This window comes from Diabrotica undecimpunctata, chromosome 1 (genome assembly GCF_040954645.1).
Source record: "Diabrotica undecimpunctata isolate CICGRU chromosome 1, icDiaUnde3, whole genome shotgun sequence".
Classification (NCBI taxonomy): Eukaryota; Metazoa; Arthropoda; class Insecta; order Coleoptera; family Chrysomelidae; genus Diabrotica; species Diabrotica undecimpunctata.
In genome coordinates, this window is record NC_092803.1 from 22848529 (window position 1) to 22861426 (window position 12898).

At 32.4% G+C, this 12898-nt stretch overlaps 1 protein-coding gene across 2 annotated transcripts in view; it reads left to right on the top strand.

Annotated features, from left to right (window-relative positions):
- The first annotated feature begins 10742 nt into the window (after nt 1-10742).
- The window catches only part of LOC140446435 (uncharacterized), a 63797-nt gene continuing 61641 nt past the window's right edge, over nt 10743-12898 (top strand). The window contains exon 1 of one of the 2 annotated variants that reach the window (XM_072538995.1): nt 10743-11082. In XM_072538995.1, coding sequence (XP_072395096.1) covers nt 10886-11082 — 197 coding nt within the window. In that variant the 5' untranslated portion in view covers nt 10743-10885. The remainder of the gene's footprint in view (nt 11083-12898) is intronic. The other variant, XM_072538990.1, reaches the window with a different exon arrangement.

A 12898-nucleotide genomic window follows, 5' to 3' on the forward strand; every position in this document is an offset into this window, starting at 1 on the left:
GAAGGAGATGGACAGCGGACAGGAGGGGGAAAAAGATGGCTCGTTAGATATAATCATGTATTAAGTTTAGTTGGTCTTTAATAAAAGATATTAAAAAGAAACTGGTCGTCAATATTATTAAAAGCCCACAGAGACAACGTAACAGTCTCCGCCGTGTATGTTAATAAGGTCTAATTGCTGCTCTATAGATTCTGATAAAGTTGTTAGTTTATTGATTTTGTTGGTTAGGACTTTTGTGGTAAGCTTAAGTGAGGTGTTCAGTAGATTTATACCTCTATAATTGTTGCGGTTTCCTTTATCTCCTTTCTTGATCATTGATATCATTATGCTGTTTCTTTATGCGTCTGGTATCTTGCAGTGCAATATTAGTTTTTGTATTAGTTTTTTTATCTCCAGGGTTATACTTTTTCCTCCGTGTTTTAGAAGCTTGTTGGTTATTCCGTCTGGTCCTGGCGACTTTCTATTTTTGATTAAATTTATGGCTATTTCTACTTCCTGAAAACTGATTTCTATTTCGTGTATTACGAATTCAGGTACGTTATTGTGTTGATTATTATTTTCCTTTGCTTTAAACAGTTCCGTCAGGTATCTTTCCCAACCGTTTGCTGGTATGTTATTGTATTCCTTCATTTCTGCCATTTCTTTCCTTTGGTTTCTTATGAATCTCCATATTTGTTTTTGTGTACCGTAGAAGTCGCTTTCCATCCTTTTTGTGAACTGTTCCCAGTGTTCATTTTTTGTTTTTCTTACCAACTGCTTTGTTTCATTTCGTATTCTTCTATAGGTGTCTCGGGATTTTGGAGTATTTAATGTTTTGTACTTCGTGTAGGCCTCTCGTTTCTCTTTACATTTCTCATTTATTTCTTTGCTGAACCATGGTGTATTGTTGTTGTTTCTTTTGTTCAGTATGACTTTGCGTTTTCCTAGAGCTTCTGTTGCTGCTTCTTCAATGTTGTTTTAATTTTCTCCCAGCTCGCGTTTATATCTTCGATGTCTTCTATTTGTTTCAGCTTGTATCTTCTGTGCTAGCCTCCTTTGGTACATTTCTCTTGTAGAGTCGTTCCACAGTGATTTTACATTGAATTTTTCCTCGGTGATTTCCTGTAGAAAATGTTTTGGTGTTATTTTCATTCTTATCTTTGCTAGTACTAGTTTGTGTTCACTCCCTGCATCTGCTGAGTTTAAAGTTAGGATATCTAGAATTTGCTTTAGGTGGAGTAGTGACTATAAAATCAATCATATATTTATGCCCCTGGAGTTTTCAAATGTATATTTATACTGGAGCTTATGGTCGAAAAATGTATTATTGATTCCCAGTTCGTTAAAAGCACAGTGATTAGCTATGAGTCCTCCATTTGCGTTGACATGGTTTTCATCCTGGAACTGTTTCATTTCTGATTCGTGCATTAAAATCACTCATTAGAATTAAGGACTTTTCATGAGGTATTTCATCCAGGATGGTTTGCAATTGTTCGTGGAATGCCTCTCGTTCCTCCTTAGGTTTGCAGTCCTCGGGGCTATAGATAGATTATAGAAGTTAATTCTTACAAATGTATGGAATCTAGAAAAAAGACGTATAAATTATAAGATACAAGCATTCACATGACGTATCTTTATATCAAACACAAAAAAATTGGAATGAAAGGAACGCAAGAAAAGAGAATTGATTAATCTGAAAAAGAACATAAGCGATGTTTAAGATCAAAGAAATCAAGAAAAAATCAGAAGAAATAGTGATAATATTAACAGTTGCCATTCGTTAAAAATTTGTTCAAATTCAGTCAATAACAAAATTGTTCTCATTATATCCAATTTTTTGCTTAAATAAACCCGCCCTTGAAAAATTTTCTCTATAACAAACAGTTTGAAATCTAAAATTTATTAACTGTTGACTTCCCTAACAAGATTTTTGTTTTCGCTGTGCTATATTTATTATTATAATATCCAGACGTGGGTAAGTAGGTTCCTGTTTATAATTGCGGATAAAAGAAAGCTTATTTTTATCCTGGAAAAATATGTAAAATTGACTAATAACATTTTGGAAGGTATATTTATCATATTATCAAAGATGAAAGCATAATTTTTAAACAAGGTATTAGAATAGTTTTTTGTCAAAAGTATTTAATACTACAAGTTCTTTTTGAATAACTATGATCAGCAGTTTTAAATGTTCAAATATAGAATCTACGTACAAAATTAAATTAGATCATATTTATACATAAACTAAAGCAGTGGTCTTCAATTAACGTGTCAAAGAAAAAATAAAAGAGAAAATAAAACTATATAAATGGTGGCAAGAACATATATTGGACACTTTAAAACCATAAAGTTGCCAGAAAAGGAAGCGAAAGTAGCATGAAGTAGGTTTGTGCCACCTCTCCTCGTCTAGAACGCAGGAGCTGTGACCCAGGTGCACCTGGCCCTTCGGCGTATGACTTTCAGCGAATCTATTGCCCATACGAGGCCGACACCGTTTGAGGCTGACGCGCTGGTCGTCCAGGCTGGGGCTCCACCCTCCCCGTAGTCCCTGTGTTGCTACACGAACACCTATCCGTGATCCCCCGGGAGGACAGGTGAGTATATCAGCCCATCTCTCACGTACACAGGTAGACGTAGAATCCTATACCACTCGTCTACATAGAGTGGGTACGTACCGCAAACTTACGTCCTCAATGGACAGAAGACGAGTGAAGCTTGCAGTTCATTCAACCTCTCTTTGGTTATGTGGAATGAAAGTAGTGTGGTCCCAGGAGAGCTCGTCTCGGATACTCTAGGAGCGCAGACCAGTGACCGTAACGCCGATGCGCCCTGCGTGCGTTTCTACGGACCCGACACCTCAAACGACGGTTCTTCACCTCTCATTCCTTCCCAAAAGTAGCCTTTTACGATGGGGAGGGAGAAGGGCTCTGGAAGTATTCTATCGCCGCTTGCCGGACGGCGTAGCGTAGCGAAAGGAGCAGCAGAAATAGCAAAAACTGAAGTATATAAGAATATATACGATCAACTTGATTCTAGGGAGGATGAAAAGGAAATATATAAACTAGCCAAACATAGAGCTTCCGCTTCTTCCTCAGCTTTTCCCTTTTGAGGGAAAGCTTTCCCTTACTGTTCATCGCCATTCATTTCTGCCCATCGGCAATCTGCCAATCTTCTTTACCTAAACCTTTCTCTCTCAAGTCCTCTGCCATACAGATCTTCCATCTTTTCCTTGGTTTTTCTCTACCTCTCCTTCTATCAATTTATAATAACTCTGTCCTTCGTCTCACACAGGTTTTATTTCTACGTCTGACATATTTCTACGTCCAAACCATTGCAGTCTTTGTTATTGAATCTTTTTTAAGACTGTAGTCACTTCGGCGCTTTCCCTAATCAAGTCGTTACTGATCCTATTCCTTCTAGTCTTACCTAACATCCAGATTTTCATTTCAAACCTCTTTTAGCTGACTTCTTCTATACAGAACAAAATCTATCTGACTTTTCCTTCCCCCGCTACTGTAGGTAACATACGGGTCTTTAGTTTTCATAAAGAACGTATTAATGACAGCCAAATCTCATGCCACTGCAAAGTCAATCACACTATTTCCTTCATCATTTCTTATTTTTCTCTTTCTCTACCAATATGTTCATTCAAATCAATCCCAATAAAACACTTTTCGTCTACAGGAATATCGAGCATTTCGCAATCAAGGAAGGAAACTCCAAAATTCTTCCTCTTTCTGTTCTTCACACCCCACCTGTGAGGCGCAGGTACATATGTTGTTCACGTGTGTATTGCCTGTATTCAGTTGGACACTCGTTATTCTATCACTTCTTCTGATTACCCTTACAAGATGTTCCTTCCACTCGTTGTTCAAAATAATACCTACTCCATTTATGCCTTAACTGTTCGAACTTAGACAAACATCGTCCAAATTCGCCATACCAATGTGAAATTAATATTTCCTTTTATAGATGAAAGGTAAAATAGGGTGTACTTTTTTTACACCATTTTAACTAACTAATTTAATAGCTTTGTATTCTTCTGTGTAAAATTGTAAAAACCTTTTTTTCTTATCTCTGACTAATTTCAAACAATAATTATTTTTGTCATGCATTATTTCTAGCAAAACTATTTTCAGGGTCGGGTTCATATTGCAAAATCTAACAAATTTACCAGAAACCAAAAATAAATATAGCAGATGATTAGGATTTGTTTTTCTAAACAAAAGTTTCATTTTTTTCATTGTGCACCGTGATAGGCCAGTTATTAAATATAAATAGATGTGTTAAAAGGGACTAGAGCTAAGTATGATTCTCAATCAAACTACTTGATTGCGACATTTTTATATTATTAATTCCTATATTTAATTAGAACAAACAAACATTTTAACTAAAAATAATTTATATTTTTAATTAAAATCGTGGTTTATTCCCATTAAATTAAGTTGTCAAGAGAGGTAAGTAAATCCCAAATTTGTACACCGAAATTCTTGAAGAAATTGATGTAATAAAACTAATTGAAATATTACTCCTTCTTCTTCTTTTTCATCTTCATATTTATGTTAAATTTAGTTTTTTATGCATTACCTTTTTGTAGTTCATTATGTTTTTGTATCTGTTTCGTTTTTTTTTTCAATAATTAGTCATTTGCTCTCGAGATTTAGCATGTACCCTTGATATTTAAGCAAACTTTCCTATCCACTATAATTTCTCTAATAGATATTTTCAAATCCGATATTTCTAGTGATAACGGATATCACTTTTAAGGATCGTCCTACCCTCCTTCTTCCTTTCGATTTGTACTTAAGTATTTGTTTGGTTTCCATTTTGTTCTGTATTCTTTAGTTTTCTCATCGATCAAGTAGATATTTAGTTCTTGTCTTACGTCTTCGTTTATATATCTATCAAGTCTTCTAATGTCTTTCACCATTAGTAAACAATTAAGTGATTTTGTTGCGAAATATTATAAGAACAGTTATTTAACAACTAAGCCATTCTGGCATATAGACAAAGAAAACGAAAATAGGTTTTGCAATTTCATTATCTTTACCAGCTCAACAACCCTTTGTAGGTCTTAACTTGTTCCAGGATCTTCCATTCCATCTTCCATTTTCTTCCATTCTGATCTCTTTCTTGCTTTGCCTTTCTAATTGTTAATTTTTAACGTTTTCAGATCTTCACAAGAAAACTGAATGCCTGTAGTTGGTTGTTTATATATATATATATATATATATATATATATATATATATATATATATATATATATATATATATATATATATATATATATATATATATATATATATATGATATATTTTTCACCTAAGAAGACCGCTTTGCAATTAAATACTGATAGCTGACCAGATAAGCGGCGATATATTTTACACTACCTTTATGGATAACATTTTACTGCTCTGTTGTTTTAATCAGCACTGCTCAACAAGTTATCGTTTATCGGTTTTAATATTTTACTGCAATAGTACGAGTACGGAATATTTATTTAAACAGTGAATTTATTACATGTTTACATTTGTATTACATTTTTTTTAATTTCTTCTGACGTATCGTATAATGTACGTTTACCCAATAATCAAAGTTATGCCTTTACAAGAACATATTTGAAAAATAAGAAGTAAATACCATGTGTCATAATAATTGTATTCTCCTTTATACACACTTCTAAAATTTGTTTAGTAATGTCTTTCTTAAATCCACACAATCATTGAAAAATGATTAATGCTGTTTAAAAATATCTTTCTGTTAACGACACTGTCATCGACAAAGTAGATCAAATTCAAACTTGTCATCATATTTCTCTTCTGTTTATCGTTAAAAATTAATTGATGGTCGTTGGTTGTATTGATGTTATTTAATAATTTAACAAAATACATAATTGGCAAAAATCTTATTTAAAACATGCGAACGGTTTTTGCAATTACAATCAATGCAGTGTTTATGCTTGTTTAGCATTTTTTTTTAAATAATTTGTGTTCGATTGTTTCGTCTGTTGTACAACCCTCGTCATTTTTAGGGTGTAGTAATTGTATATAAGTACCTATTTTTTTATAGTAGTGTTGTGAAGCGGCACTTTAAAATAAAATGAGAAATTTAGAAGAAAATAAAATACAGTCGAAACGTAGAGTGTTATCTCCAGAAGAACGTCGTTTAGTTCTGAAAGTTGAAAGTTATTTCAAATTGGAAAAAAATAATATGGGTCCATTGACATCTGTTATGGCAGTTCAGAAACGCACATGAGATGCTTGCGGTATCTCAGAGAGGACATTCCGAAGAATTTATAGCATGAGTGAGGATGAAATAAATAAAGTAAGCAAGAGAAATCGTCGACATCCAAAAACTTTAGATTTGCACAAGTCAATTAAACTTGCAATTAAAAATATTATATACAATACGAGTATATATAAAGTCAAAGAACATATAACAGTTAATGCTGTGTTACAAAAAATAAAAGACAAGGAACTGTGTGATATTAGTTTAACAAGTTTTTGGAGAGTGCTGAAAGATTTAGGTTTTCGATATAAAAAGACAAATAATAGACAAGTATTGTGTGAACTCTCTAATGTTGCTTCAAAACGGTGGTACTTTTTAAGAAAATATATGAACAATAAAACGTCTGATAGTCCGAGGCAAGTTGTATTTTTAGATGAAACTTGGATTTTCGCTAAAGGAAATATGTCAAAATCATCCTGGCAAGATTGCACCACGAAATATTATTCTTCTAGTCGTTCAGGTAATGGTAACCGCCACATTATACTTCATGCTGGAAATGATGAGGGTTTTATTCCGGACGCTAGTTTAATTTTTTCGTCCACAAAGAATACAGGTGATTACCATGGAAATATGGATGCAAATATTTTTGAAGAGCGGTTTGAAGAAATTTTGTTAAAAAAATTGGAGCGACCATCCATAATAGTGTTGGATAATGCATCCTACCACTCAAGAGTAGAAGAGAGATTTCCTTAAATAAAGTTGTGGTTGACAGAAAAGAAAATTTATCACAGTGACATATTTTTAAAAGTTGATTTACTTCAAAGGTGTGGAGAGCACAAAATTAAAAAGAAGCTGTTACTGAAACTGAAGAAGTTACTGACCAAATGGCTATTAAATATGGCCATAAAGATCTTCGACTTCCGCCCTACCATTGCCACTATAATGCAATTGAGTTAGTTAGGGGTATAGCCAAAAATTTTTATGATAAACATGCATCCAAAACAACAAATGACGCTAGCGTTCTTAGTTTATGGAAAGAATCGCTAGAACAAATAAAGGCAGAACAATGGCAAAATCCTATTAGACATACGGAAGACATAATCGTTTAGTCTTTTTAAACCGAGCGAGTTATTATTCGGATAGACAATTCAGATAGTGACGACTCTGACAGTGAAATATCAGACAGTGAATAAGACTAATCGTTTGCTAAAAAGAAGTAACAAAAAAGTGTTTCGGAAATTCAATTCCGACTTTGTGGTGTATTTTAGTTAAACGATAAAGTACCTTCTGTCTAGTTAGGTACTGGACTGCATACTCTCAATAGCTTTGGTATTAATTACTGGACTACACGTGTTTAAACATTTTGTTTTGCTAAAAACTCGGAAGTGATTTAATGCCAATTTGTTTCAAGGTTATATTTAATACAGTGTCTGGAGAAAGTAAAGTCTTGGATGTACTTTATTCAAATTTGGACATACCAGCAACGGCAAGTATTTTCCAATTTAACTGCATGCTAAACCATTCGTATAATTTTCACTCTACGCAAAATAGAGACTTATAGAGACCTTGATGAACATTTGATGTCGACAAATAATTTCGAGTATTCGAACTATTCCGTCCCACTTCTTTTAACACGCCCTGTATATACATATTATATTCATTTTATTTGCCTTTGATACAGTAAAATCCAATATTATTACTGAACATAAAATACAGGAAATTAAATATAAACGCCCCACTGTTTGAGACCCACTGATCATATCTTAATTACATATCGGCTGTCATAGGATAAAATGAGTATATCTTTTAATCAGACTAAGCAATCGATAAGAATTAAAATGGTTTTAAAAGTGAAAAGTGCAGCTTTCGTAAACAAGCTACAAACTTGTTGTATTTTGTCGCTAATGAAGTCAGTTTCTTTTACATCACAAACGATGTCATATCACGGGAAATACTTCCACGAAGAGGGCATTAGATGTAATTTGTAGCTGAAGTTGTGTAATTTTGAAAAACGTACTTGTGCTATCGAAAAAAAGGAGTTTTAAACGTGTAATATCGTTTGTAATGTGAAAGTTTAATTTAAGCGTTTTCTAGTCATTTTTGTTCAAATTCTTTCAGCTACATTTCGTGTTTAAAATATTTTTTTCTACGGTGTACAGATTCTTGGTAAATCAATGTTTTAGCCCTCCTAAGAGGGGGATTTTAGGGGGAAGCCCTGGAGTAGGAGTAGTAAAGTCTTTTTCATGTTTTTTGGGGTCATAAAATTGACATTTTAAGCAAAATTCAGCTTGTTTGTCTGATTTTGAAAATTCAGTAGCATTTTCGTCTCTGACGACTGGAGTATATCTCTTTTCGATATAACGAGTCACCAAGTGTTCCACAAAATTATTGATTGGCTTGAAAACATATGGTAACTATTTTGTCTTAAGTTTCATATGTGGAACAAATCATGTTAGATAGAAAGTACAGGGTTTCTCATTATATTTTGACCCCCCACTTATTTTCCTTAATTTCGGGAATACAAGAAAAAGTTTCAAATAAAAGTTGTATTATTTTATCTGTACCGACCAACAGTGTAGCAACAGACCAAATTTTGTATACAGGGAGTGCTCAATAAAATGCATCTTCAATATTTCAAATGGGACAATTGATGAGGTATTTTTTTATAGTTTTAAGTAGCTCTGCATTTTCTGATTACAAATATATAACATAGTGTAGCATCAGTTTTGTTTTATAAGGGCATATGGTACTACTATACTAAGATAAGAAAAAACTATATTTAGAAAGTCAAAAATAATTAATGACTACAGTACTACATTTAAGATACAATACTACATTTAAGATTATAATAGATGCTCAAAGTTCCCTCCATTGTTATCAATGCACAAGTAATATCTTCGTCTCAAATTCTCTAATGCGTTAGATATTGTGTTATTATGACCATTTAAATTTTCAATTTCCGCGCGAACTTTTGCCGTGATAGTGTTAATATTTGTATTTGAATCAAAATAAACTTTTTCTTTTAAAAACCCCCATAAAAAGCTATCACATGGTGTTAAGTCGGGACTATTTGGTGGCCATGTAATGGTACCCTTATTGCCGATCCACACATTAAATTGATTATTTAAATGTTCTTGAACGGCTACGACATTATGTGGCGGTGCTCCATCTTGTTGCCATATCATACTATTTGTGTACGTATTTGATTTTGTGTATAATTTTGATTTAATAACTCATCCACTTCTGTAATGACTGTGTCCAAATATGATTCCCTAGTTAATTTATAATCATAAAACAATGGTCAACTATTTTGTTTTGAAATAATCTATTAATTTATTGATTTCTTTCCCGACTTTTTTATTTGCTTAATTTTTCTTTTTCTATTATTTTTCTGTTCCCACAAATACCTATTTCTTTTATTAAAAATGCCTGAAGTTGAAAAATTTTATTCATCTGTCCATAAAATGTTATAAAAATAATTAGGATTATTGTTCAAATTTGTAAGCATCTCTTGACATAACTGTAAACGCTTTCTCTTATGAACATCGGTAAGTTCTTGTACCGGTAATATTTTGTACGGCTTATAGTTGTGCTTTTTTAAAACTCTATGTATCGTCGCACGGCTTTTCTCTAATGCATTAGTAGCATTGTTTAGACTAGTTTCGGAATTTTCTAAAATAAAAATGTTATTATGGATTTAATCTATTACTGTATTTAATTTTTACCTTCAAAGTAAAGCAAAGTATTAAGATATTCATCATCATTTCCTATAATAATACGTTTCTTCCGTTTAAACATTTTTTCATTTATGACATGACGATAATTATATAAAAATGTATTTGCAGAAGGAGTCTGTCGATCTGGATAAATCAGCTTATATTCTCTTCTTGCCGCTTGCTTGTTTTTATTGTTTTTTACATAAATTGAGAATATATCTACTTTTTCATCTGCAGTATAACCCATTTCGGTATGAGGTCTGACAGTTTATAATAAATTAATAATTGTTTCATTTTGAAATGTCAGTTGCATAGCCACCTATGGTTACCCTTTTGTAGTACCATATCCCATTATAGAACAAAACTAATGCTACACAATGTTATATATTGGTAATCAGGAAATGCAGGGCTACTCAAAACTATAAAAAAATACAGGGTGTCCCATTTGAAATATTGAAGATGCATTTTATTGGGCACTCCCTGTATACAAAATTTGGTCTGTTGCTACATTGTTGGTTGGTACAGATGAAATAATACAACTTTTATTTGAAACTTTTTTTTGTATTCCCGAAATTAAGGAAAATAAGTGGGGGTCAAAATATAATGAGAAACCCACCTGTTATGATATTTTTCAGATCAACCTATTAACATTATCAATTATTTTTTTAGAAAGTTTTAAGCATTTTGGCGCACCCTGTACATATATATTTCTCATTTTATAATAAACAATGAGTATGTCTGCGAATAAATCGCCATACGTTCTTATTTCTGTAACTAGAACATATCCGTCTGGATTTGTTCGCCTTTCAACTTTTCCACAGACTGATCTACACCACGAACAAACACTGACCGATTACAAGGCCTCTCTCGCGTGCTTCGTGCCAGAAATAGCCTAAAATATCAGCCACCGTCCGTGCCAACGTGAATTTAGAAGCTAACTCTACGTGCAATTAACCGAAGTAATGAGTTTTGTGAGGAGTATTTTCGGTGGTAGTGATAAAGACGCGGAAGTGGATGACGACACAAGTGACGAGATTTCCTCGTCCTCGGATACAGGCTTCTTGAGCAACCTCAGCAACAGCGATTTGGAGAGCAGTTTGGGCTCCAACGGTACGGGAGAACCGGACTGTTCTACCATTTCTAACTTCTTTGGATATTGGTAAGCTAATGTTTTGGGACCCAAACTGACTTTAAGATCTTTAACTCACATATTTTGTCCTATAGACAATATATTTTTAAACACACATAAACAATTTCTGTTACATATTTTAAATGTTTATATTGTACCAGGGACAAACTAAAATATAGTAATGGATTTTCAAAACTCTTGATTTTATACATTTATTTCATATTGAACAAACTGCTGATCCTATACTTCGTAAATTCTGTATTTAACCTGTTTAACCATTTTCTTTTCAAATTGTTTATCATTTTCCTTAGAGACTCCCTAGTTGCGTTTCTGCAAAAGTTTCAACGACGATATTTTCTCTTCGGGTTCAAACTTCTTGAGCAACTTGTATAACCACTATTCAACTTTTGGATATTTTTGCCTTTTACCACTTATAAATCATATTTTAAAAAATGCAAGCAATATATTTTTAACCATGCTTCACAAAAATTTTGCTACGTATTAAAATGTTTATTTTTACCATGGATAAAATAAAATTTAAGTTTGTTTTACAGACCTGTTGAATTTATATCACAGTTTTTTATACGAAGATAAGTTAGTTATAGAATTAAAATAAGCTTACTTTAGCGAGCTTTGTCAATATAAAATGCAACAAATAGAAGAGGTATACGGGAACTACAAAATATTTCGAAACGAAACACACGCCTTAGTTCTTAGTTTGAAAATTTAAAGTGAAGTACCAGGAAAGCTTCTCTAAACCGATGGAATACCATTTCTATGGAAAGCAGAAAGAAATAAGGAGATTGATCATAGGGCAATAATAATTATAAATGAACTAATAAAAATAAAACAAATTCAGAGAGAACTACATATCGTAGGAAACGAGTTAGCGAGAACACCAAGAAAATTGATACTAAAAATCCATTAGGAGAGTACGGCATACGAAATAAGCTCTTCACATCTGAAGGACGAACGTTAACTAAGCAATTTTTTGAAACTAATTTAGAAAATCATAGGTTGCAATAGAATACCACAAGAATTTGGTTTAAATATATTAACATCGCTTTTGCAAAAGGGGAAACAAGAGACCAAATAAACTACAGAGGCATTCACTAATTAAACACAACGCCAAAACTAACGACAAAAATAATAAAAAATAAACTGAATAAACATATATTATAAACCAGAGAAATTAGTAAAATAATGCCTGTTTCGTGATACTCTTTGATATAGGTATCTATCTATTGCTTTTGATAAATTTTGTGATAACAAAATGTAATAAACAAAACATGCAAATAACTAAACGTCATTTTTTACTTATAAATAACATATAAACAATGTAGGACAGTCAATCCTTTTAAATGAGAGTTCTTAAAGTTATTTTTGTTAATTTGTTGCCTAATTGTATAATTTTGTTGCAGAAATAGCTTCAAAAGTACAGTTTTTTTGAAAATTATTAATAACTTAATGCATATGTAACACGTTTTCAATAATCAAAATTTGAAGAAATTTCACTTAACAGTTATTCCAAAATTGAAATTGATCTGATTTTTATGGTCTGCTAAAAACAAATATTATTATAAGGTTGAATGCTCGAATAAATGAACTTTGATCAAATAAAAGGCAAATATCGAGCACAGTTTATTAATTAAATCTTGCCCAAGTACTTTTGATTCCTAGAGCATCTTCAGGGGCATTTCGTCAATTTTGGCCTACCCAACAATCATAGAATGCCATAAACATAAAATTGTACATTTTGCTATACTACACAAAGACAGTTTAAAATTAAAAAAAAATAAGCGAAGCTACATTATGGTTGGCATCAGGAGAGAGAAAATCATTTTCT